This window comes from Heliangelus exortis, chromosome 3, assembly GCF_036169615.1.
Source record: "Heliangelus exortis chromosome 3, bHelExo1.hap1, whole genome shotgun sequence".
NCBI lineage: Eukaryota > Metazoa > Chordata > Aves > Apodiformes > Trochilidae > Heliangelus > Heliangelus exortis.
In genome coordinates, this window is record NC_092424.1 from 33,016,772 (window position 1) to 33,041,860 (window position 25,089).

Genomic DNA, 25,089 nt, shown 5'->3' on the forward strand with positions numbered 1-25,089 from the left:
GGCCGCCGCACGCCCGGCGGTTCCTGCCCGCTCCCCACCAGCCGCAGTACCTCGGCGAAGGAGGGGGCAGGCGGCGGAGGTTCGGTTGGGTTCGGGTCCCTGTTCTGGGCCTGCTCCATGGCGCGGCGGCGTGCGACGGGCCGTACCACCGGTGCGGGGGGTAGGGCGGTACCACTGTGGAGGGGGCGGAACCACTGCTCCTGGAGGGGGAGGCTGGCAGGCCCGCCCTCGGGGTCCCAGATGGGTAACGCGACGCGGGGTTGAGCCCTCGGTATCCCGGCGGCTGCCATGGAAGTGCTCTGCGTGCTGCTCGCAGCCGCTCTGCTCCCGCTCCTGAGATGTGAGTAGAGATGGGAGTGCCGGGGCGGGGGGGCCGGCTGCCGTCCAGCCTGGGTGCCAAGGCTGAGCGAAGTGAGACAGCCGTGGTGAGGGTGTTGCAGGGGACACGGACCGCCTGACCCTCCTCCCATGTCAGCTGGCAGGGCTGCCGAACCGCTGCCCACCCTGGCCCCGCCGCTGAGCATGGTGGTGGCCGGGCAGCGCCGACAGCTGGTGGTCTGTGTGGTGAGCGACCTGGCACCCAGCTCCGGCAATGCTGTCTGGATCTCCAGCCAGAATGGCAGCGCTTTGCAGTCCTTTGCATACGGGTCTTCCCAGGAGGACGGTGGCAGCGTCTGCACCGTCTCCCTCCTCCCTGACCATCCCCCGGCCGAGGGGGATCTCGCTTGCCACGTGGGACCCAACAGGACCTCTCCAGCCCACAGCTCGAGCCGCCTCCGCATCACCGGTACGGCCCCATCACTGCCCATCCTTCTAACGTTGCCAAGCCCTGTGGGGAGCAGGTGCGAGGCCCCACGGGCAATGGTTGCACCCCCAAACTGGGTGCAGGAAGGGGTTTGTGGCTGGTCCTGCCGCACACCTGGTCCTGGGCCCCTACCGCCTCCCCAGCTGCACCCTCATCCCACAGGCAAGGAGGAGATGGCAGCGCAGTGCTCCAGTGGCATAGACGGTGAGTCTCTGGCCCCATCTAGCTTGAATGTCAGATGCCGGGGAGGAAACGTTGCTGGGCTCCTGGCAGAGAGCTGCATGGGCTGGTACGGGGGTTTGGATGGGTCCCCACAAAGTTGCAGGGTTGGGGAAGTGGGGTGAAGGTGAGCCAGAACCAGCTTGCCCTTGGGGACAGTGCAAGGGTGACATGAGGTGTCTCAGGGATGGGTAAGGGTGGCAGCAGTTCACGACTGGCCCCGGTGTACCTGTTCTGAAACCATGGGTAATTCCCCTTGATCTAGCCCTACTGCAGCCCCACAGAGGACAGGAGGTCAATGGGATGCCCATGGCAGGTGTGACTCTGTTCCCCCCACAGCAGTGCCTCCAGCCCATGCCTTGGCAGCCTTGTTGGTGGGCCTCCGGGTGGTGCTGCTGAAGGTCGCTCTCTGCGATGCCCTCCTCACCTCCTTCCTTCTAGCTCGGAGGTGAGGACCCCATGAAGGCTCCGTACATACCCACAAGGGGTAAGTCCTACAAGTTTGGTCTGCTGGCATGGAAGACATCCAAAATATTCCGGAGGGTAGAAAGGGGGGCCCCAAATGTGGGTGGGAGAGAGGGAGAGTCCCAGCAATGTTGTGGGGGGGCAATCCTGTGGGGGTAGGGAAGAGAGGGGCTGCCACTTTAGTGTGGGTGGCAGCGACCTGGAATTACCTGGGGAGGAGGAAAGGAGCACGAGTTACCGGAGGGGGGGGAGGAGACCCCGACTGACACGGGGTAGGGAAGAACCCCAAATTACCAGAAGTGTGAAGGGGGGCCTGAATCACGGGGTGTAAGGGCAGGGCACCACAATTCCAGGGACAGGGAAGGCCCCGGAGGGCTCTGTGGGAGGGAGAGAGGGGCGGGGCGGGGCGGGGCCGGTTTGGGGCGCACACCCCCAGCCTCCCCTCCAACTCCGGACACGTGCACTCGCCACCACCCACGTGGGGGCTCAGCAGGACGACCCGGAGGTGATCATGTGGCAGCAGAGGGAGACCCTGGGTCGCTCGGATTGGCGGGCGGCGGGCGGGAAGGCGGGGATTGGCAGGGCGGGTGACGTGGGGGACTGTGATTGGCTGCCGTCCCACGGTTGCCACGGAAACCGGTGGGGGCGAGCTGGGCGCTCCCGGATACGCGGCCCCTGACGCGGAGCCATGGCGGTGGCGGCGGCGGGGCTGCTGCTACTGCTGGGGGTGGCACTGGCGAGAGGTGACGATTCGGACTGGGTGCGGCTGCCCAGCAAGTGCGAGGGTAAGCGGGGTTGGGGTGGACCGCAAGGACCGCACCGGAGCACCTTTGTCCGGCTCGCAGACTGGCGCTGCGGTGATCGGCTGCCGGGCGCTGGCTGCTTGGCCCGGGGGGTTGCTGGTTGCTGGTTGCCGCAGCCCCTCTGCCCGTGGGCGGAGGAGAGGGATGAGTGGCCTCGGGAGCGGTTTTCGTGCCACCTGTCAGTGCCTTCGCAGCCGAGCATCCCGCGGAGGGACCCTGCTGGCGACTCTGTCCTGTTCTTCCCTCGACGAAGGGTTTAGGGATGCTCTTGTAGTCACTGCTGTTTCCAGTAAGCACTAATCGCTGCGTGGTTTGTAGCTGGAGCTGTTCGTCTCTGCTGCTCACAGTTCTACCTCAGCAGTTATTTCTCCCAGAGCAGCCCCTTGGTTTCCAAGCAATCAAAGGCTTCACAGACCATCCAGGGCAGATTCGTGAGGGACCTTTGCTGTCTGCTGTGGTTTCCTGTCTTTGCTGTGCAGGGAGAGGTGGAGCTTGACAGCAAAGAAAAAAAGAAGTGAAACTCCAGAGCTCTTTGCAAAGATTTCTCTGTCAGAGAAACAGCTCTGGAAACACTGATGTCTAAGCTGTGCTGTGGCATGTACATAACATCAGAGAAGCATCACAGGAAGCACTGACCAAGTGCTGCTCCTTTTCCTGCCCAGGCTTGGAACCTGTGTCAGCATGCAAGGATAGCTGCGGGCAGCACCTGGATAACTGGACCCAGCAGTGAGTGCTCATGGCATGTATGGGGACTTTGCAGCAGGTGTGGTGTGGAGAGGGATCTCATCAAGGCCAGAGACCAGAGCGGCTGCAAGAAAGAGCACTTGTCCCACCCGAGGAATGGATGCAGTCACCTCCAGCCCTTTCTGCCAGCACAGAAAGGGAAATGCAGGAGGTGTGCATATGGCTTCTGGGCATGTGCATGGCAGCCCCAGAGAAGCCACCATGTTCTCTTCATGCCTGCACCACGTCTCTCCACTCACATTGTTGACTGGGAGAAGATGCGGTGGCTCGTTGCTGTAGAGACTGTTCCTGATGGGGTTTGACCCTTCTAAAGCAAGGTTTGAAAAGGTGGCTTCTGACAGTCAGGAACCTGGAGCATAGTACAAATCTTTCTCCAGCCTCCCAGGACCCTGAGTTCAGGGGCAGAAGGGTCACACCATGCCTGGCTTCCATCCCTCCACATTTCTGCTTGTAAACCGCAGAGACACTTCTCTTCCTCTCTGTTTCTGTAACTCTGCTGGACTCTTTCAGAAAAAATAAAGTGGGTGTTTTGGGTTTTTTTTTTAAGTTTTATATATATAAAAAAGTCAAACGTGTTGTGTTGTAGAGCTGTTGATGCTGTGGTGTCTGCTGCAGGCAGTGCCCTGTGTGGTGTTGCTGGAGCTGACAGCCTCTCGTGTGGTGACACAGCCCCTGGTGTGGTGACACAGTCCGTAGCCCTCTGGCCTGCTGAGCCCTGCAGCCCACTCACTTGGCTGCAATCAGCCCCAGTGTCTCCAGGGTGTTGGAGGGACTGTTACGGGGTGGGGTGTGCTGGTGTTGTGAGGAGGAGCTGTGACCTGCACTGGGGCTTGCATTGTGAAAGGACCCCATCCTCATCCGGGGGAGAGGGAGTGGCTTGTAACGTGGAGGCAGAGGGTTTGGTGGCTGGAAAGTGGAGCTGTGGGGAAGCCTGCAGGCAGAACTGGCACGGCCTGCTTTCCCAGCTGTGCCATAGCTGGCTGTGTGGATGCACCTGTACCAAAGCATTAGTTGGGGTGTTCCTTCTCCAAGGCATCTCCAGTGGAATCTGTTGAGCTATTACCAGTTACTTGAATCACCGAGGTGTCTGTTTTCTGCTCATGGTGGCTCCAGTGTGCTCAGCTCCTCGCACTTCTTTTTGCTGCTGCCCTATCCCGGGTTGTTGTGTCACTGCGCATCAGAGCAGTGAAACCCCTTAATCCACTTGTGCTTTCCTCCCCACAGTGTGCAAGTATGTGGCAGTGGAGCTGAAATCTGCTTTTGAGGAGACTGGCAAGACCAAGGAGGTGATTGACACCAAGTATGGCTTCCTGGATGGGAAGGGCTCTGCTGTGAAGTACACACAGTCGTAAGTGAGAGCTACCCCAAGGCTGGTGGGGTGGAGTGGGCCATACAGGGCATCTGGGGGTGCTATTTTTGCTCGGGGAAGTCTGGGGGCAGCAGAGTGCTCCTCCATCATACTGTCTGTGCTGAGGTTTGCTCTGTGCCCTGGCTGTTCTTAGGGGACAATTCTAAGCCCTCCCTCCTCTCCATGCAGAGACATCCGGTTAATTGAGGTGACAGAAAACATCTGCAAGCGGCTGTTGGACTACAACTTGCACAAGGAGAGGAGTGGCAGCAACAGATTTGCAAAGGTGAGGGTTTCCTTGAGCCCTTTGCTCCCAAGCATCACCCATCCCTGCCCTGCTAGGGTCCTGAAAGGTTTCATTGTTCTCATCTTCCTGTGTTCCCTGCCCCCAGCATGCAAGGCTGCACTGCCCCCCAGGTCAGGTGTGGGGTGCTGTCCTTGAGAGGGTGGGCAGGCCCCTACCCTTAGCCGCACAGGGGGGAGCCAGGGATTTTCTTGCCTGGAACATGTCTTTCTGTTGTTTCTGTTTTCTCTGGGAGAGAGGGCTTGCAGAGGGGGACTTGCTGTCACTTGAACTCCATCCTGGCAGGGAGTGACACCCCGGGGACACTGATTTTGGCTGGCTTGCACGGATGCAGTGTTGTGCAGTTGGCACTGGGAGGGGAGAGTGGGAGGAGCACCACTTCACTGGGCAGCATTGCTCCCTCCCCCAGGGCATGTCGGAGACGTTTGAGACCCTGCACAACCTGGTGCACAAAGGTGTCAAGGTGGTGATGGACATTCCCTATGAGCTGTGGAATGAGACCTCTGCTGAGGTGGCTGACCTCAAAAAGCAGGTACCTGGTCTGGTGAGATTGGGTTTGGTGGGTGCTGTGGCCTTGTGAGCTGGAGGAGTGGGGAAGAGGTGTGTGGCTGGGAACTGGGGTGTGGGGCAGGACCTGCTGCCCTGGTCCTGCCCCTGCCCTGGCAGTGTGTGACTACATCTTGGGTCCTCTCTGTGCCAGTGTGATGTGCTGGTGGAGGAGTATGAAGATGTGATCGAGGACTGGTACAGGCACCACCAGACAGAGGATCTCTCCCAGTTTCTCTGCGCCAACCATGTGTTAAAAGGGAAGGACACTAGTAAGTCCTGGCTGTTGTGCGGGTCAGCGTTGTGCATGCGGGGGAGGGTGAGGAGTTTCCCCTGCCTCGGGGCACGGTAAGCCCTGTTTCTCCCTCAAAGCCCCCTCTCTTCCTCTCCTCCCCAGGCTGCCTGGCAGAGAAGTGGACTGGCAAGAAGGGTGACTTGGCAAGCGCGGGGGAGAAGGAGAGGAAGAAGAAGAGCACGAAGAAGAAGAAGAAGGGCCGAAAGGATGAGCGTGAGGGAGTTGCCAGCCTCCCAGTCACAGGAGAAGCCCTGGAGGAGAGAGGGGTCCAGGAGGAGGCTCCGCTTACCCACAGCCCGGCCGATGAGCTGTAGGGCCAGAGCTCCAGCCCCCCGGGCCGCCCGCTCGTGGGGGGTCTTACCCCACCCTGCGGGTACCAAAGGAAAAGAGACTTGCGTTGTGGCGTGAGCGACCCCGGGAAGCCGGAATGCCCGGCCCAGACTCGCCAGCCTGGGCGCGATCTCACGAGCAGAGGGGCGGCACGGAGCCGCCGCCCCAGGCCTGCTGCTTCGCCGCTGGGGCTCCAGCTCCTAAAGGCCGCGGGTGCTGCCCCGGGCGGGCTCCTCCCCCTGTCCGCACCCTGCCGGGACTGTAAATAAACACGTTTTGCCCATACCCGCTGGCGCCCCTACTTCCCCCGCGCTCCCGGGCAGGCGCAGCTCGGCCCGGCCCCCTCCGGGAGGTGGATTCGGGGCCTTCGGGGCGGGGCGGGCGCTGCACGGCACCGCCCCCTTCCGCCAGCAAGGGGCGGTGTGAGCGGCGATTGGCGGGGAGGCGCGGCCGGGGGTGGCGGGGATTGGTGGCGCCGCGGGGGCGGGGCGGGGGCAGAGGCGCGGCGCAGTGGAGCCGGAGCGGGAGCGGGGCCGTGCCGGTGTCGGCGGGATGGTGGACAGCGTGTACCGGACTCGGTCGCTGGGGGTGGCGGCGGAAGGGCTGCCGGACCAGTACGCGGATGGGCAGGCAGCCCGCGTATGGCAGCTGTACATCGGGGACACGCGGAGCCGCACAGCCGAGTACCGCAGCTGGCTCCTAGCGCTGCTCCGCCAGCACCGCTGCCGCTCCGTCCTCGACGTGGCCTGCGGCACCGGGTGAGGCCCCGTGCCCGACCGCCTCCCGTGATTCCCAGCTCACCCCCCCGGGGCTCCGCAGGGCTCCGCTGCCTGGGCCGTCCCTAGCGCGCCCCCGGGGACCCCTCCGCTGCCCCCGGCCCCACTGACAGCCATGTCCCCAGGGTGGACTCCATCATGCTGCTCGAGGAGGGCTTCCAGGTGACCAGCGTCGACGCCAGCGACAAGATGCTCAAGTACGCGCTGAAGGAGCGCTGGGAGCGGCGCAAGGAGGAGCCCTTCGACCGATGGGGTGCGGGGGCTGGGAAGGGCGTGAAGACACCAATACTTCACCCCGACGTAGGGGCCTCTTCTCTGAGCTGCCCCTGTGGCTCCCCCCATCCTCCTGCCGGGTGCCGGGCCCCTGGCCTGCTGTTCCCAGCACCTCACGGTGCTCAGGCCCCTGGCATGGGTGCTTACTGGCCTTGCTGCAGGGACCTGCCAGTATCAGCTGCTCAGCAAGCCCAGGCTGTGCCCTTTGCCTCCCTGCTGGCCCCAGGACAGATCCGGCACCTGCAGGAGCCAAGGAAGGGCTGGGTGATCCTGGGGTGGGGTCTTGCATGCAGGGGAGGCTGCTGGGCAGGTGGGGTGTCTCTGCCCTCATATGCTTCTCTTTCCTGCAGTCATTGAGGAGGCCAACTGGCTCTCACTGGAGAAGGACCTGGAGAAGCCAGGGGATGGGTTTGATGCAGTCATATGCCTGGGCAACTCCTTTGCACACCTGCCTGACTTCAAAGGTGAGGTGGTGGTGGTGGCAGAGGGAGAGGGTACATGTGCACAGCATCTCCAAGCAGGCTGAGTATATGCCCTAAACTCATGCTCTAAGTGAGGCAGTAGATTATGCATGGTCGAGTTGCTGTGTCATGGAGTACCTCCAGGGAGGCTGAGAACATGCCCTATTCACAGGCTGAGTGGTGGGCCTTTGGGTTCCATAGGGGTGGAGCTGTGTGCATCTCTGGTAAGGCTGGTGACACACCCATACCTATGCCACAAGTGAGGTGATGGGTTCACCACATAGCATGCTCTGTCTCAGTGAGGCTGAGAACGTGCCTGAGCTTATACCATGGGTGGAGCTGTGGGTTTTCAAAGCTGAGGCTGGGAGGGAGTGCTGGTAGGGGCAAGCTGTTTGTGTGCATATGGAGAAGATGGGGCTGTGCCTAGGGATGTCACGGTTACCTTCCCAGGGGACCAGAGTGATCACAAGTTGGCCCTGAGGAACATTGCCAGCATGGTGCGGCCCGGGGGTGTCCTGGTCATTGACCACCGCAACTACGATCACATCCTGGCCACAGGCTGCGCACCACCAGGCAAGAACATCTACTACAAGGTGGGTCGCTGGCTGACCCTGCCCCATCCCACTCCCCCCTGCCCCAGTGCCAACCCCCTGGCCTGAGAGTGGGGGGGGACAGACAGGGCAGGGAGCCGGTCTGTGCCCATGCTGGGGAGCCAACAAGTCCCCACAGGACACGGGCATCCTCCTGTGGTTCCTAGAGTGACTTGACCAAGGACATCACCACCTCAGTGCTCCTGGTAAACAACAAGGCACACATGGTGACACTGGACTACACGGTGCAGGTCCCCCCCACTGAGGCAGGGGCAGCCCCAGAGCTGAGGTGAGAGGTCTCAGAGGGGTGGCTCTCAGCCTGGAGGGGGGCTGACACCATGCCCCAGTGACCCCCTGCCTCACCACCATTGCCTCCTTGCAGCAAGTTTCGGCTCTCATACTACCCGCACCGGCTGGAGGCATTCACAGCCTTGCTGAAAGGTGCCTTCCAGGGGAAGTGCCAGCACAGTGTCCTGGGTGACTTTCAGCCCTACACACCGGGACAGGCCCATGTCCCCTGCTACTTCATCCACGTTGTGAAGAAGATGGCCTGAGGGAGCCCATGCACACCCAGCTGTGGTGGCTGAGAGCTGTGTGCGGCTATGGGGAACAAGCGTGGTGCTGGGGACATTGCTGAGAGCTGCTTGGAAGCCCCTCTCCTTAATTAAGAGCACTCATGAGAGCTACTGGAGCCCGTGGTCTGTGTGTCTGTGTATGGGCAGGGTAGGGGGGTGAGGGGAATGGCTTCAGCAACCTCAGGACTCTCAGGGAAAGAAGTGCCCAGCCTGGGGGTGTAGCACAGGGCAGGTGCAGGCATAGCTTCACTGCTAAGCTCGCAGTCATGCCTGTACTGTGGAGTCTGAGGTTCCCCTTGAAGCGGAGGCAAGGGTGGGTTGGGTCCCGGCTGGTTGCACATCCTTGCCAGCCCCACTGCAGCACTGCATGCAGAGATGCACTGCAACTGTTTTTCTCCCTTTCACCTCCTTGCCACCCACTGAAGTGCTTATCCCTTTTCTTGACACCCCTCAGCCCCATCTGGGGGTGTCCCCTTCAGCCCCCCCAGCTCATCCTCCTAGGGCGTGGAGACTCTGCACACCCTGCCAAGCACTTTTGCTGTGGTTGCATCTCCCTTGAGGCAGTGGCCAGAACCTGCAGCACGTTTTGGTCAGGGCCAGCTCTGCCTGAACACGTTTGGGTGCCGTAGTCAGAGGAACAGGGCTGGAGGCAGGCAGCATCTGCAGCTGGGTGCACGAACACCTGCAGCTGCGGGACAAGCAGCCCTTCAGGGAGGAGGGTTGGTGGGGAGCTGGTCCTCAACAGCCACCCTCAGCTCAAGGGCACGACTGCCACCGGTCTGGGTGCAGGCAGCAGTGGCTGGCAGCAGCAGAGCCTTGAGCTGTGTCAAGGCACAGGCCTCTGGCTTAACATGGGGCTGCCCAGGAGCTGCACCAGCAGCTGTGGGGAGCTGGTGGCTTCGGCAGAGGCAGCTGCCGGCCAGCTGGCTGTCACACGTGGCTTAAGTGCAGATTTATTTCACATCCTTGGCAAAGGGCAGGAAGCAAGGCACATGGGACTGTGCTGGCAGCTGCTGCAAGGTTGCAGAAGGAGGCAAGGCAGGACTTCAGGGAGTCTGGGCCATCTCGAGCTCGGCACAAGTTAGCACAGACAGGGCAGCTCTGGGCTGCCCTGGCCAAGGGCTGAGTATTTCCAAGGCTGAAGCCCTCTCTCTTCCCTGTGACAAGTCTTTCCTAGTGTCCAGTTTGACTTAGTCTTGCTGTCACTCACACTCATTGCCTCTTGTCTCATCACCCAATGCCTCCAGAAATGTTTTGCTCCCTCTGCAGAGAAAAGCTCAGCACCTAGATAAGTAAACCCCACGCCCTCAAACCTCTTCATCTGCTGTGGTGAAGGTGGCCCAAGTCCTGTTCACACCCCTTTCTCTGCAACACCCAGCACACCCCAGGGCTCACAGGGATCTTCTGGAGCCACAGACACCACCAGCAAGGAAAGACTTGAGACCAGGTAATGAATACCAATTCATTAAATGCCTCTATTTATTCAGAGAGACCATGTCAAGCCCTGGCCAACTGAAGCATCAGTGCCCTGTGTCCTGCTGCTCTCTGTCCAGCACCCCTCACTGAGGGTCTAGCACCCAAGAAAGCAATTGCCCTCTTCTTGCTGCCAAATTGGGTGCAGTTTGGTCCTTGCTTTGCCACCAGTGCTCTGTCACTCATGAAGACACTCCTTGCATTGCCTACAGCGATGAGACTTGGCTTCCTCATCCTTGGGACATCAACCCGGGATGCTCCCAGCAGTCACAGAATGCTCCCCAAAACACAAGGGACAGTTACAGAACCCACCACTAGCTTGGAGGAGCAGAGCAGCACTTCCACCAGGCTTTGGCTCAAGAAACTGCACATCCACTTTTTCATCCAAGCTCAAAATACGGGGACTTAGGAGACATCAGGGAAGAGCAAGTGTGTGCCTGTTCTCTAGCACTCCTTAATGCACTGTCCCCATCACCCCTCCAGTCCCAAGCTCTGCTTAACATTATCAAGCAGCAAATTTCTGTTGGATGAGTCTGTACCTGAGCAGCTCCTGCTCAGAGACTGATGACTGCAACTTTGCAGCAGCCTGCAGGAAGTCGTCCATGGTCAGGATCAGTGCAGAGTTTTCAGTATCCAGCCCTGTATGGGAGAACAGGAAAAGGCTGACAGCCAAGTGCAGGGGCAACCGGCAAGATCCAACACCCCCCTCTCGAGTCACCAGAGACTGGAAAGAAAACCTGTGAGTCTCTCCTCTCCACTGAAGCCAAGCACTGGAGGTGAAGGTTGATCACACCCACAAAAACTGCCTGCCTGCCAATAACCCAGAGCTAGCATTGAGACATGGCCCCAAAGCCACTGAGGGTCTTCTTACCAAGCCCAGTTACCCATAGCTATAACTTTCTTCTCTCCCCCTGTGCCTCAACACATGAGACAGGCAGAGACTGGATTCCTACCTTCCTCAATCCATTCCACCTTGCGTTTGACAGCACACATCATGGCATCTGAGCACAGGGCATAGATGTCTGCTCCTGTCATCTGAGATGGGCATTTGTCTAAGATGGTGGTGAGATTCACAGAAGGATCTAGTTTAAACCTGCCAAGAGCAAAAACTGTAGGTGTAAAAGCCACAGAAGAAGAAAAAAAAAAAAACAACAGAAGAGATGCAGCAGCCAGCGTGACTGGGCTGGAGGAATCACGGGCCCCTTGTTTAGCCATTTCTGGGTTGTCTTCCTGCTTCCTACCTGCTCCAAACCAAATGTATTGGTTTGTTTATTCCAACGCAGTCACTTCTCTTTGAAATACCCCTGCATCCTCTCCCCTGCTAAAGAGGTTCAAAGGCAACTGTGAGTTCCCCCTCAGAGAAATTAAATTGTTCCACATGCCTGGGAACAGCCTACAGCCAGGGCTGCAGAAGAACACGTTTAATTACAGGCAGCACAAACCACTGTAACACCAAACTACCCCATCAGAGCCATGCTGAAGACAGGGTAACTCCTTCTGCACAAGTAGCAACATGGTGCTGGAGGGCATGACTATGACTACCAAGCCACATGGTGTGAAAAGATGCTTGCAGCCCAGCCCATGCTCTCACCTCTCCTGTTGCCTTATTGTCAAAGGCAACATTTATCAAAGCTATCCATGACAGAAAGTCCCTGCAGAGGCAGATTCACAGCTGCTCACCCAGCTGTCATGGGTGGTATCTCTGCACCTGAACTGCAGGCTTGCTTTTCTCTCTCCAGAGATGCTCTCAGGAGCTCAGAGCAGCTGGGGAAGCAGCTAACCCCCCCTGCTTGGTGATGCCACACAACGAGTGTTTGGAAATACACACAGAGAACAAGCCTAAACTGCCCTCAGCATTGCATGAGGAGAGGCAGTGAGACAAAAAAAAAGCTGCTTTCACCCTTGGACCTGAAAACAGTAGGCAGCCTGCTAGGGAAACTCTTGCAGGAAGCAAATGAGAGCTTCCTGCCATGTTGGCGTGCTGCAGCCTCATCACACTATTAAGATCTGGCCGAGCTCCTTAAGAATTATGTAGGCATGGTGACTGGAGAATTCCTTAAGCCCCTCCACCAGGACTCCAGCTAAGCTGCTCCCATCTTGTAGAAAAAGCAGCCCCAGTTCTGCTTCTGGAAGCTTCCCCATCCTCTTCCCCTACCTGCTGGCTGTGGGTCAGTGAGTCAAGGGCTCTCCAGGGCTTAGACACAAAGCCCAGCTGGAGGACATTACCCATCAACTCCAGGAAAGCTATGACCTACTGGAGGGTGGTGGAAGGCTGCTGCAAGAGCAGAGGGTCACTCACTTCCTGGTGATGGCATTTAGCACCTGCAGCTGTGACTCCCGGTCTTCGTTTATGCCCACGTAGACCAGCTTGTCAAACCTGTCAGCAGAGAGAAGAGACAGTCAGAAGCATGCCAAGACAAGTCTGTCACTGGTACTCATCCCTGGAGCACCAGAAAGGGTGGCCCTGGAGCAACTCCTTTTGCTGCCAAGTTCATGGACGGTACCAAACTTGGGGCAGAAGTACTGGAGGGCAGGGCTGCTCTTTAGAGGGACTGGGATAGGCTAGAGAAATGGGATAACAGGAACTACGTGAGGTCCAACAAGAGCAGTTACAAACTCCTGCCCTAGAATGGGCAAGCTGCAGGCAGCTCTGTAGAACAGGTCTTGGAGGACTAGTCCCTCCTGCCAGTTTGTTGCCACAGTTTGTCCCTTATTGTCCTACAGTGCTGTTGGGGCAATAACCAGAGTGGTGGGGGATAACAAGCAGTGGGACCTAGTACTGCTGCTACAGCAATAGGCACTGGCCTCCTCTTGGCTTCCCATCTTCCCCACAAGCAAGAGTTGGGAGGGTTTAGGAACAGTCTCTGTGGAGTGAATGTGTTAGGGACACAGTCCATCTCCTCACTGCCTGAGGAGACTTGGGAACTACTCTGGAGCCAAGGCAGGGTAGGATGCAACATACCTGCCTGGCCGGAGCAGAGCTGGGTCCAGGAGGTCAGGCCTGTTTGTAGCTCCAATGACAAACACCTCTCCAGTAGAATGAAGACCATCAAGCTCAGCCAGGAGCTGTGAGACAACTCTGCAGGAAGCAAGACAGGACACTCACTGGGCCTTGGCAAGTCACTCACTGTCACCCTCAGCCACCAAATGAAAGATGAATAAATGAAGCCACTGGCAGGTCCACATCTTAGTCTTCAGCTCATGTTTCTCTTCCCCGAAAAGCACTGACACAGCTCTCCAGTCTCCTCTGAGCACAGCCAATGAGCCTGAGGGCTCACTGCAAGGAGAATGCAAACCCCTGATACCAAGACAGTCCTTCAGACCTGTGCTTGTCTCTGAACCCTTCCAGGATGTCTGTATGTGCTTATACTTCCTCTCAGACACTGTCGACACTGACCAATTATGGGCAGCGATGCATGGCTATGGCTCAGGTTCCCCACCTGGATGTGCTGGTTAGGATGTGCTAACTCTTCCCACTATGGGATACTGCCCAGCAGGCTCTGCTGCAAGACTGCCCTGTCAGTCCATGCCAGGGACACCCAGACAGACCAATGATGCTGCCAACCAGCCCTCAGAGCAGTGAATGTCACATCTGTAGATATAGTTCTGCAAACCACGGGGCTTAAGCTGGTCTGGCTGTGAAGTACTTCAGTGCTGCACAGATGTACTGCAACGGGTGCATCTCCATCAGGTTCCGACATCAACTGAGGCAACCAGTGGACACCATACTCAACCCCTTCCAAAGATTTCATGTGTGAAGAAGGGTATCAGAGGCACATGGTGTCACTGGAAAACTCTGCAAAACCCCTCAGAGATGGAGAGGATGTCTAAATGGGGACCTGTCAGTTCAGCAGAAGAGGCCTGGAGGAAATAAACCTACATCTGGGTATCTCCAAGCTGTATATACTTTGCTTCTACCACAGGCAGCTGAAAGATTTCCCACCACAGGGAAAGAGCAGCTAATAGGAGGAGAGCATGGCAGGGGTGTGAAGGATGGCCTTGGAAAGGCCAAAGGGAGCAGCTGGAGGAGACTCTGTCTTAACCAAATGTTTGCAAAACAGTCTTGGGCAATCAGGTTATCTGCAGCAATGCAAACAGTAGTACTGATGTCCAGAGAGAGGAGACAAGCCACACAGAAAAGCTGAAAAGAACAGGGAGGGACAAAGTAGAGAAAGAGATGTGATGGACTCTGCCTTGCAGGGCAATCCTGTGCGTCCCCCCAGTTGAGGCAGATAGGTTGCTCTCCCAAGGATGCATGGTGTTCACTCACCTGTCCATGACACCCCCTGAATCTCCACTCCACCCACGACTGGGAGCCAGGGAATCCAGTTCATCAAAGAAGATAATGCAGGGAGCAGCTGCCCTGGCTCTGGCAAACACTGTGAGAAGAGAGCACAAAGGTGAGGAAGAGCTAGAGGAGCAATCAGCAGCAACAGGGCCTGTTACATCACCAGAAGGGAAGAGCTATGGATGGAAAACAGCTGCCCGCTGCCTCACCACCACCAACTGCTCTGCCTCAGGGGCTCAGTGGGAGCAGGCTCCTGCAGCACCCAGCATAATGGGCCCCAAGGCTCAGCTCTGTCTCTGGGGAGCTGCTATCCCATAAGGAACACCAGACACACAAATGGCATGAGCAGAGAAGGCAGGAGAGGAATCTGCAGCAATGCAGGGAACAGGGTGGCTGTAAGGGACAGCTGAATTCATGCCCTTGCTTGCAGCTGTGGCTGGGAGTTGGGAAGAGGAGTTTAAGCACTACCTCTTCCCCTCCAGCACCACAGAAAATCCCCATCTTCCTTGCAGGAGCAGGATGCATCTGCTCACCATTACGCACGTTCTCCTCACTCTGTCCAACATACATGTTGATGAGCTCTGGCCCTTTCACACTGTGGAGCAGGGAGAAAAGGGGGTCAGTTAGAGCATGCCCATCCAGTGGCAGGTGAAAGTCAGTTCCACTGTGTGACAACCCCCCCACCTTCACCTAAGGAACGTCATGGCACATGTGGTTGCCACAGCTTTTGCCAGCAAGGTCTTCCCTGTCCCTGGAGGTCCATACAACAGCAGACCAGCGCGGCACAGACCCAATGACAGCAGCTCTGGGTGCTCCAGGGGCAATTGGATAGTGTCCAGGATCTCCTTTTTCACTTCCTGAAGTCCACCAATATCCTGCCAGGACACAGAGGGGATCTGCCAAGAGAGGAAGAGCTCCTGTCAGCATTTCTTCCTGAGCCCTGAAAAGGCCTGGGCAGCTCTTGCTCCAGCAGTGTACTAGTCATCAGCCCCTTGTGAGGCAGTTGTGTCTGGCTATGCAGCAAATCAGCCCCACACTGCACCCTGCTGCAGGATCCCCCTGCATCCACATTTCCCCTCTCCTGAGCCTCTGCAATGGGGAAAACACACTGCACTTGTCCCCAGGCAAGCTGTGAAGGCAGCATGCTGCCTTGCCTCCACTGCACCTCTTAACACCTCTCAGAAAAATACCACGAGGAAAGTGTCCGCCAGGGTTGTCTGCAGCACATGCAGCAGACACATGCAGCTCTTGGGACACAAGGGTCAGTAAAAATAAGAAAGAAAAAAACAAAAAAGAAAGAAATTATGAGCTACTCATGTTCAAAGGCACCTTGTCCAAGGTTGCGAGATGGTGCAAAGGCTTCACGCTAGAGCAACAAAACCTGGGCTACTAGGAACCTCTGTCATGTGAAGGAGGATGTGACATCCTGGAAGACACCGTACAGAAAAGCAGCTGCTTTTGGAAGGGGGGATCCAAGAACAAAGTCCATGGATGCTTACAATAACCAGACAGGGATGGAGTCAAGTCCAAACATGCAAGGGATCATTGCAAAGAAAGAGCAAACTTGAGAGGGGGGACCCATGCCACTTTTGTCATTTTATGTCACGCAAAACAATCTCAGAGGCTGCTGCTGCTCTTCTCACAGCTTTAGGAGTTGCAAGAATGCAATGGGCTGCATGACAGATCTTCCTGAGAGGCAGAGCAGCTCTCTTGGGAATGCACAGTGAAAGCAAAGCCCCAGAATGCTTCCCCCCAGCTGCTGGCTGGGTAGGGAACAGGTGCCAGCACAAACGGGGAGTTTAAAAGTAGGCCAGAGTAGAATTCTTTCCCCCCCCCCAGCCAATTTGGCTCTCCTTCCTTCGATACTTGAGATGATGTTATCTCATGCTACTTCTCCAGCTGTCCAGCAAGTCCACCAGGAAAATCAGGTCAGACAAGATAAAGATTTCCAGAACAAAAATCTTTTAAAGCAAAAGGTCACAGGCCTTCCGCCTTCAGAGCTGATGAATGGAAAAGGTGCTCTATCCACTGCATTGCCTTGCTAGAAAAAGCTCTACAGACACCAGCATGGGAGCTGCAAAACTGCAGCAAGGCTGTTTTCAGGGGAGAACATTGTAAGTTTAGGATATGCTACAGACACTGCTAGCAACTGGAGGTTTGGAATTAATTGTCTCTGGGAGGCTCAAGCTTTAACTGCAACCAAATGTGTGACTAACCAGAAAAAGCAAGCAAGGAACTGAAAGCTCCCATTCACACAGCTTGCTGTTGAGCACGCTATATGGTTATTATTTATCTTACACCAAACTTGGCAAACACGCCTCAAAGAAGAGCTCATTTCATTCTCTAGTAAATTTATGAATGAGTTAAGTCCTGGAGTAGTTCCTGGATGATGACACCAGCAAGATGTCACCCCTACTAGGGCAGGACCGCGAGTTGGTGGCTGGCAAAGATGCCAGAACAACTGCTCCAAGGCCATCACTTCCTGTCCTGTACTGAGCTGTCATTTGCACTCGAGAAGAGGCTCCATTCACTTCACATGTTCCTAACACTGCCAGAGGCAGAACACAAGCTGATTCTGCTGGTTTTCTCTGACAACCTATGTCCCTGTCCCTGAAGAATCTTCAGCTCTCTAAACTGCCCAGCCATCAGAAAAGCCCATGCCACCTCCAGCAGTGTTCAAGCCCAGGGATCAAGGATAAGGCTTCTCACACGAGGGAACTCCCTCATCAGTTTATGCCCCATCCTCTCTGTTCCCATACGCCAGGTGGCTGGGGAGACCTCAGAGAGGCAGCCAGCTTGTGGTTGCCTTTGCCTCTCAAAAGGCTGAGCTGTGCAGACTGCATCCCAATGACAGGAAACAATCAAACCATGTCCAGTTAGAGTTGCAAAGGCTTCCCTGACCAAGTTCAAAGCCAAGAGGGTGAGAAGCAGTTGTGGGGGAAAGCCCGCAGTGGGACTGTTTCCCATCCAAGGCTGGGGGAGTATGTGGAAGAACACAGAAGGACACGTGTGAGAGGTATCCTGAGCCATGCAGCTTTAGAGAACCAAATTCCTCTCCCCCTCCACCCCAGCATCCTACCTTTGGGGCTCCCACTGCCTTTGAATGGGTGTTGTGCAGCTGTTCCAGTGCAGCACTAAAATCCTCCTCAAGCACTGGGAACCCAGCAGTGCAAAAATCTCTCTCTGCTTCCTCGTTGAGTCCGCCTGGAAAACTGGTGAGGAAACAGAAGGGAAAGACTCAGGCTCTGTCCTGCTCCTGGCATTATCAGGCTGGCTGCAGCCCTGGCCCTCCCCACTTCCTCTGCTACCTCAGGGCCTGGATACGGGTACAAGCAGCTCGGCTGCTGTGGGACAACAAGGCACAGAAATCTCCAAGCACAAAACCCTGTAAATGCAGAAACAAACATCAGTTTAGTCCCTGACCAGAGCTCCAGCTAGGCCATAAAAGGTGTAGGGGGAAAAATTTCCTGCAGAGCTGTTCTTGGGGCTTCTGTTCCCTTGTTACAGGCTCTGGTTCTGGGTTGTGTTTTGTTGGTTTTTTTGTTTTGTTTTGGTTTTGTTTTTTTTAACATTGGCTCTCTCTTCTACAAGAGCTGGGCATTAGCCAATACCCCTGCAAAAGGTGTACAGTCCTTGAGCACTAGAAATCTGCAGTTAAAAATTACATCTGAAGACCAGGGTTAACCACTGAAGAAGCTGACTGAGGTCTCTAAAACTGGTATCACCCCCTTTCTCCACAGCCAGGTAGGGGAGATTGGCCCAGCACTCCTGGCCCTCACATCCCCACATACTGCTGTGGTTTCACACACTCACTGCAGTCCTGCGGGCCAGCTTGGATAGGCTCACTTCTTTACCCAGAGGCAGACTGGCAGTCAGCATACTCAGCATCAACCTCCTCTCCTCTTCTGAAGGGGCTTCAATTTTCACCTCGTGAAGAAAAGCAGTCTGTATATCTGTAGGAACATCCTTGGGCTTGCAGGTTGTGCCAATTACCAGGACAGGGTGGCTGTTGAGAAAAGGGGGACAGTGCATGACAGTGCAGCTCTATCACAGAATCAGAGAACAGTTTGGGTTGGAAGGGACCTTTAAATGTCATATAGCCCAAGCCTCCTGCAATTAGCAGGGACACCTTCATCTCCATCACTTTGCTCAGACCCCATCCAACCTAAGGCTGAATGCTGGAAGCTTCCCTCTTATCACCCAAGCCAAGTCACTCCCCAGTGGCTAGCCTTTCCTCTGAGAAACATACACATACTGGCCCAGGTGTCTGGTCTTGCAGCCACTCTCCTCCAGCTTGCCCTTGATCTGCTTTGTGAGCTCTGAGATCCTTCAAGTGACATCTTATTTCTCCACTTGATGTCCTCCTCCCTGCACCCTGGTACCTCTCCTCAGCCTCAAGATTCTCCTGGGGCCCTGCTCTCTTTGGGGGTCCCTGTGACCCTTGGCATGCCTCACAGCCAACACTCCAGGTTTGCTCATCTGAACAACTCAGAAACCAGCTTCAGAAAACAAAGCTTTCTGGTTCCACTCTGCCACTAAGCTGGAAGAACAAGGGCCATCTGAAATAAACAAAGTATGGGAGAGACTCCACTGGATTAAAAATAAAACAGGGCATGTCAGCAATCAGCCACCTTGACATAACAGTAACTGCTGATCTAGGAATGACAGAAGAAAACCACCACCACAGATGCCCGCAGAAGACACGGAAGGTTCATACCTCAGTGCTGGGTCTCTGCTCAGGAGCAGCTGTCTCAGAGTAGCGATGACCCTGGGATCCTCTCCTAGCCTGTCCCGGTCTCTGCCAAGCACCTCAATGTCTTTCAGCAGGAGCACACATGGATGATACTGCTGGGCCTGGGAGAAGGCCATCTGCACTTTCTCCTCCGTGGCTCCACTGGTATCACTGCACAAACTAACACAATCAACCTGCAAGACAAACCACACAACACACAGTTCACAGAGGCAATATGGACAGCTGGGGGGCAACATCCACTGCCACAAAGCTTTTTAGGGACAGTTCACAGCTGAAACGAGAGCTAAGTGGATAGATGCATTCAGGGAATAGACATGTTCCTGCTTCTCTGCAGGAAATGTATTGTCTGGAAGAGGTGAGGCCAAGGGACCAGAGAAATCAATACAGTGGATGTCACAGCTCAGCAACCTAAGCTACAAGGGATAGGGGAGCTGTGGAAGAGGCCAAAACAGGGAAAACAAAGTTATCTTGGAGGAACAGTGCAAAGAGCAGAGAGGGAGGATCAGGAGAATGTTGAACCAAGTGTCACACAGGCTCAAAGTGCAAGAGGAAGGTAGAAGATAAAGGGGGGGAGCACGGGGAGGAAAACCCAGACACTGTTTGCAAAGCAAACACCTGATGAAGTCATCAAAACAGGAGAAGTGACTGAGCCTTGCACAGCAGTTTGAATGCTGCTGGAAACAGGCAGTACTGCCTTTGGGTGCTGCAAGATCACACAGGCAGAGCCAAACCATCCCTGCAATTCCCTGGGCCTCATCCTTGGAAAGTGTTAATTGTAGCAGGGAGAATGCCACAGCCTCAAGAGCTGACATAAAAGGTAAGGACCACGACACAGAGCTCCTGTGCTCCATGTACTTCAGAAAAAAACCAAAACAAAACCACAAACAGGAGTTAGGGTTGTGGCAGGCAAATCCAAGTGGAAGCAGTATTGGTATGCAAGTACAGAAGGGCAGAGAAAAAGGATGAAAAATGGCTGATCTCTTTGTGTGGAAGAATTACCTTGTCCTGGCAGGAGAGCAGGCAGAACAGTCAGAAGAAGGGCAAAGCAGGTGGAATGGTAATGCAAGCATTGCAGTAAGTGAGGAGAGGAGGGAAGTGTGTAAAAGCTGGGACAGGATAATCAGATGGATAGCAAGTACCTCTGGCTTCAAGATGGTAACACTTAAAACTTTCTAAAGGTTTACAGAATAGGACTTGCTAGTGCAAATAGTAAATGGATTCTTCTCAAATAGGGAAGTAATTCCAGAGTGTGCGAACTCTATCCTTCACTCTAACCTGCTAGAGGCTTGTGCTCCTTCAAGGATGCTTCTTGTTTCCAGTGACTGCCCTTTCCCTTGCTGTTTGTCCATTTTGTCTTCCTCAAGCCAACCCAAACATGTTCTGTGCAGTGGCCTCATGTTGTGGCATGGTGTGCCACATCCACCTCTACAGCAGGTGGGACACGTCTTTATCTTGGCTGATTCTTTCTTTCTAAAGGGTAGGTTTGTGTCACAGTTGCAGCAGGGGTGTTGATATAGCTAGCTTAAAGAACATTTCTCTAATTCTTTGTATTTGCTCTAAATCCACCAACCAACTAACCACAGAAGGAATTACCTTGAAGAGGTGGAGGTTGAGGCAGCTACACACAGCTCTGACAACCATCAATTTCCCACTGCCACTTGGCCCTGAGAGGAGAACGCTGCCAGCCCCACTCAGCACACTTGTCCTGTAACACAGAGGCAGTTCTCCCAGTGACCAGGGAACAGGGTCCCAGCTCTCCTGTGACTTGCCAGAAAGAATTCTAACTCACTGATTATTCAGGTGAGGCCGAAGAATATCACAGAGCTGCTTCACAGTATCTGAAAGTCCAGCAGGAGACAAACTGCTCCAGAATTCGTGGTTGTTATAGGCTGGGGCAGATGGGACAGCACTGTTTGTTGAACCCACCTGTGAGGAAGGAAAAATATCACTCTGTGAAACGCTACCTAAGAAAAGTACCAAGTGACAAAGCCTTTCTTGCAATGGCATTTTTCAATGGCAGAAGATGCTAGCCTCCACAAGCACCTTCATCATCCACTGTGGAAACTCAGCCTCAGATCTCCTGTACACCCTCCCTGCTCTCCACTAACATCTTACCAGATAGAGAGAGGTGTTCTGGGTGTCCACCAGAAAACCCTCAGACTGCTCGCCTTCCACCATACCTACAATCTTCTTCACTTTGAAGTAAAGCTCTGGCCATCTAAGGGAAAAAAAACAATCAGCTGAGGCAAGACCTTGAAGGCAGGAACAAAACAGTTGTTGACATGAAGACAGCTGAAAGGCACAGGTAAGCAGAGGTAGTTCTGCCCCCTCCCAGGACTCACACAGACCCTGCTGTGCTGTCTGGCCAGCAACCAACAGGACTGTCAATATTTACAGCTTCTGCTGGTGGCTTCAGTCCACAAGTACAGCTGTATTAACCTAATTTCATCTAAGAGCTTAAGACATTCTGTCTTCTGCCATTGCTTCCTTCACTACTACTCCTTGGAGATTTACCTGCAGCATATAAATCCTTACAGTGCAAAGTCCTCTAGGCTGCAGACTAGGACTCACCCAAATACCATGAGAGACTTGCAAAGCAAGCCCTGGACACCTCACAGGAAAAGCACTTCTTCCTACATTGATAGTCCACTGGGACAGATTAAGGGATCTGCAGAGGTTTTCTTCAGGACCACCTCCACCCTATTGTACCATGTGCACACCAACACAGTTCTAAGCTCTTTAGGTCCCATGAACTCTGCTGTTTTCTCTGGCTTCCACAAGGCTAATATAGGCCATTAAATGGAAGACTTGTGCCTCCTTTGGTCTTGCTTCCCTCTAAGCAACAGTCTAGATAATACTTATTGTAGTAGTGCTATAAAATGATTAAATTCTAAAATACATAGTGGAGCTGAGCAGTGTTAAATGTCACTGGTACATCCTGCATGAACAATTCAAGGCAATTCTTTGCACTGCATGTCTCAGTTACCTGTAGCAGTTCCCCCAGTGACATAGCTGAAACATTAACATCGGTTCATAAAGCCATTTGGCAGGAGCCAAATCTCATTGCATGCACCCTACTCTGAGGCAAAGGTGACTTTCATTTAGCACAAAACTGGTTTGAAGCCATATAAGCAAAACCAAGTAAGGCAGAACTAGTGGCCAAATAGAGAGTTATTCTAACTATAGGGGCTTCTATTGTTTTGTCATATGTTGACAAGCCAAACTCTCACTTTGCTTTCTTCATGTGGCACTGGCTATGCTCAGGTCATCATTGCCTCCTCTTCAGTCTTTTTCTCCAGTTTCTGTCTGTTTTTTTCCTTTCTTTCCTCCCTTCAGGTCATCATTGCCTCCTCTTCAGTCTTTTTCTCCAGTTTCTGTCTGTTTTTTTCCTCTCTTTCCTCCCTATTTGAGTGCCTCTTAGCTGCAGCCCTAATATTTTGCAACAAAAATATTTCCCACTTCCCCCTAAAATAAGAGGCAGATAAATTCTAAACTCCAGAGACAGATCAGAATGGAATAAACTGTCTTGCTTCAGGAGAATCTATAGTGGAAAGGAGAAAAATCTTTTCTCTTGTGGTACCCATGTAATAGAGCCGCAATTTGTTGCCACCTACCTCAGGAATTTGTCTGCATTTAGTTCTAAAAACTCGGCATATCCATATGTTGGAACACATAGGATGTCTCCCTCCTGGACAAGCCTACAAAAAAACCAGGCCATTTCACCAGTGAAAGAGAGTAAATCCTTCTAGTCTCACACCACCAATGCTTTTACAGAGAAGAATGTAGTTATTCATACAAATTCCTTTCCTGTAAATAAAACTATAAATAGCTTCTTAAAAGATTCAGCATGCACTGAACATGAGTTTGTGTATCCAGACTAACAGGAACCTTCTGGGAATAGTACACAAGATTAATGCCATTAAAGAGCATCTCTTCCAGGCAAAGCAGCCTCCTTATCCCTGGAACAGTTGAGTATAATTCCAACAGAAAGCCTCAACAGCCCAAGAGGCTCCAGGGCAGGACATCCCATTTCCCAATTACTCAACTTCATTAAAGGTGAAATCTGGGGTTCCAGACATGCTCCAGCATGGAGGTTTGCAGGCAGCACTCGAGAAACCTGAGTTGGAAGGTAGATCAAAAGGAAAGAAACTTGAAGATGGCTTCTGGAGGCCAGGAGGTGTGTGTGCAAGTGAAGTATGCAAGCAGATGTTCTGAAACTACTTGGCATCTGCACTAAGGTGTCCATTACGCACATGATCAGCATTTATCAGATATGGGTGCCACAAGCAAGGGCGCATCTCATGAGTACAGCCCACGAACAGAAAGGCGTCTCCTCCCCTGCACGCAGCACAAGCTCACCGGGGTGTTTCGAAGTGCTTGTAGAGGACGTCCCCATAGCCTCCCCGGTTGCTGTAGGCCGGTGAGCAGACGGTCTCTAGATGCAGCTCCTTGGCGAAGGGGGGCACGGAGAGCAGGGAACGGCTGCCCGTCCCATCCGAGGCGCCGGATCTCTCGTAGCGCTGCAAAACGGAAAGAGGGAACCGTGAAGCCCCGCGGCCGCCACTCCGGGCCCAGGGGCCTCCGCGTCCCCCGGGGGTGCCCGGCCCCGGCTCACCCGCAGGCGGAGCTGTGTGGCGGCAGCAAGGTCGCAGCCCAAGTTGAAGGCCAGGGCAGGGGACATCAGGGCGGCACCATCGCCCGGGCTGCGGCGGGCGGCCCGCGGGTACTCCCACGGGGGCGGCCGGGCCAGCAGCGCCGCCAGATGCTCGCGGGCCGACCCCTCGGCGCCCACCCGCACCCACTCCCCCTGGAAGAGCCCCAGAGCCAGCAGCCCGCGCCGGCTGACCCACACCTCTGCCCCGCCACCGCCAGCCCCACCGGCGGGGGCCGCCCGCAGCCGCGGTTCCGCCGCCTCTCTCCCCCCGGGCCCGGCGGCGGCGAAGCGGGAGACGAGGGGCGGCGCTGCGGGGCGCCGGCAGGGGGCGCCGGGGGCCGCGGGATCGCGCGGCGGCGGTGGGGCAAGGGCGGTGCGCGTGGCGTTGCCCAGCAACCCCTGGAGCGCCGGCCGCGCCTCCAGCACCAGCGGGCCCGGGCCCGGGCCGGGCCCCGGCAGCGCCTCGCCCCGCCGCACCAGCACCGCGCCGCCCGCCGGCCGCCCCGCCCGCCCCACGGCCCCCAACAGCACCCAGGCCAGCGCCGGTGGCCGGCGCACCGGCCACACAGCCACCCGCCGGCCGGCCGCCAGCCCCAGCCGCCGCAGCAGGGCCCCGCGCAACCACAGCTCCGCGCCCCGCCGTCCGCCCGCCTCCAGCGCCACGGCGCTTAGCAGCACGGCCTGCGCCCCAACGCGCCCTGCCGGCCGCACCGCCAGCACCAGCCCGCCGCCCCGGCCGCGAAGCGCCGCGCACAGCGGGGGCGGCGCCAGCAGAAGCGCGGTGGCCGGCGCCAGCTCCGCCGGCGGGGCATCCAGCGGCCGCAGCACCGCCACCGCCATGGAGCCCGGCCGCTGAGCGGGGAGGGGCGCAGCGGTCCGGCCCCTTCACCGTAGGGGCGCGGCGCGCAGGCGTGGAACAGCAGGACGGGCCTCCTGACGCTCCGCCTAGGCCGTGGAGCAGTCGCGAAGAGGGGCAGCGTGGGGCCGAGGACGGTGGGGAGGGCACCGAGCGGCTCCGTTACCTCAGCAGCGCCTCGGTTCGCCCCGGCTTAGAGCGGCCAGGGCGGCAATCGCACCTCCAGGCGGTACCTGCTCACCTGGCCTGCGGCTGAGGCCGTCTCACCTCGGGGCCGGGCCTCTGTGAGGCCTCACGCCCCGGCCCAGCCGTCGCCAAGGGCTGGCGGCATGGACACAGAGCGGCATAGTGGCAGCACCCACACTCTTCTCGGGCTCCAGCAGCCTGTGGAAGATAATAAAGAGGGGGGACGGGGCCAGAATGGCAGGTGAGGCCTTTGCTTCCCTGCTCTCTCTGAGCCTTGCATCAGCAGAAGGTGGGGAAATGGCACGCAACCAGCGTGGAACTGGGCTGAAGAGGGACACTTGGTTC

General features: G+C 55.9%; 3 protein-coding genes across 6 annotated transcripts; 2 read left to right on the forward strand and 1 right to left on the reverse strand.

Annotated features, from left to right (window-relative positions):
* The first annotated feature begins 183 nt into the window (after positions 1-183).
* Positions 184-6,142, forward strand: CNPY3 (canopy FGF signaling regulator 3). 3 transcript variants are annotated; one of them, XM_071739945.1, is made up of 8 exons: positions 184-340; positions 476-787; positions 968-1,009; positions 4,261-4,384; positions 4,574-4,670; positions 5,098-5,220; positions 5,389-5,506; positions 5,632-6,142. In XM_071739945.1, the coding sequence occupies exons 1-8, from the start codon at positions 289-291 to the stop codon at positions 5,841-5,843; spliced, it is 1,080 nt and encodes a 359-aa protein (XP_071596046.1). In that variant the 5' UTR covers positions 184-288; the 3' UTR covers positions 5,844-6,142. The 3 variants fall into 3 exon arrangements, with proteins under 3 accessions (XP_071596046.1, XP_071596048.1, XP_071596047.1); XM_071739947.1 differs by lacking the exon at positions 476-787 and having other exon boundaries at positions 203-340; XM_071739946.1 differs by lacking the exons at positions 184-340; positions 476-787; positions 968-1,009 and adding an exon at positions 2,071-2,274.
* A 188-nt stretch (positions 6,143-6,330) lies between these two features.
* Positions 6,331-8,650, forward strand: GNMT (glycine N-methyltransferase). Its single transcript, XM_071739949.1, has 6 exons — positions 6,331-6,617; positions 6,761-6,888; positions 7,259-7,372; positions 7,820-7,962; positions 8,127-8,248; positions 8,342-8,650. The coding sequence occupies exons 1-6, from the start codon at positions 6,412-6,414 to the stop codon at positions 8,511-8,513; spliced, it is 885 nt and encodes a 294-aa protein (XP_071596050.1). The 5' UTR covers positions 6,331-6,411; the 3' UTR covers positions 8,514-8,650.
* Positions 8,651-9,995: 1,345 nt separating this feature from the next.
* Positions 9,996-24,575, reverse strand: PEX6 (peroxisomal biogenesis factor 6). 2 transcript variants are annotated; one of them, XM_071739943.1, is made up of 17 exons: positions 23,895-24,575; positions 23,408-23,568; positions 22,663-22,746; positions 21,164-21,266; positions 20,838-20,974; positions 20,642-20,753; positions 19,013-19,221; positions 18,109-18,301; positions 17,604-17,680; positions 17,375-17,507; positions 14,986-15,191; positions 14,829-14,890; positions 14,278-14,386; positions 12,970-13,086; positions 12,307-12,384; positions 10,961-11,100; positions 9,996-10,646 (listed from the first exon to the last, which is right to left on the reverse strand). In XM_071739943.1, the coding sequence occupies exons 1-17, from the start codon at positions 24,540-24,542 to the stop codon at positions 10,513-10,515; spliced, it is 2,703 nt and encodes a 900-aa protein (XP_071596044.1). In that variant the 5' UTR covers positions 24,543-24,575; the 3' UTR covers positions 9,996-10,512. The 2 variants fall into 2 exon arrangements, with proteins under 2 accessions (XP_071596044.1, XP_071596043.1); XM_071739942.1 differs by having other exon boundaries at positions 23,664-24,575.
* Between the last annotated feature and the right edge of the window lie 514 nt (positions 24,576-25,089).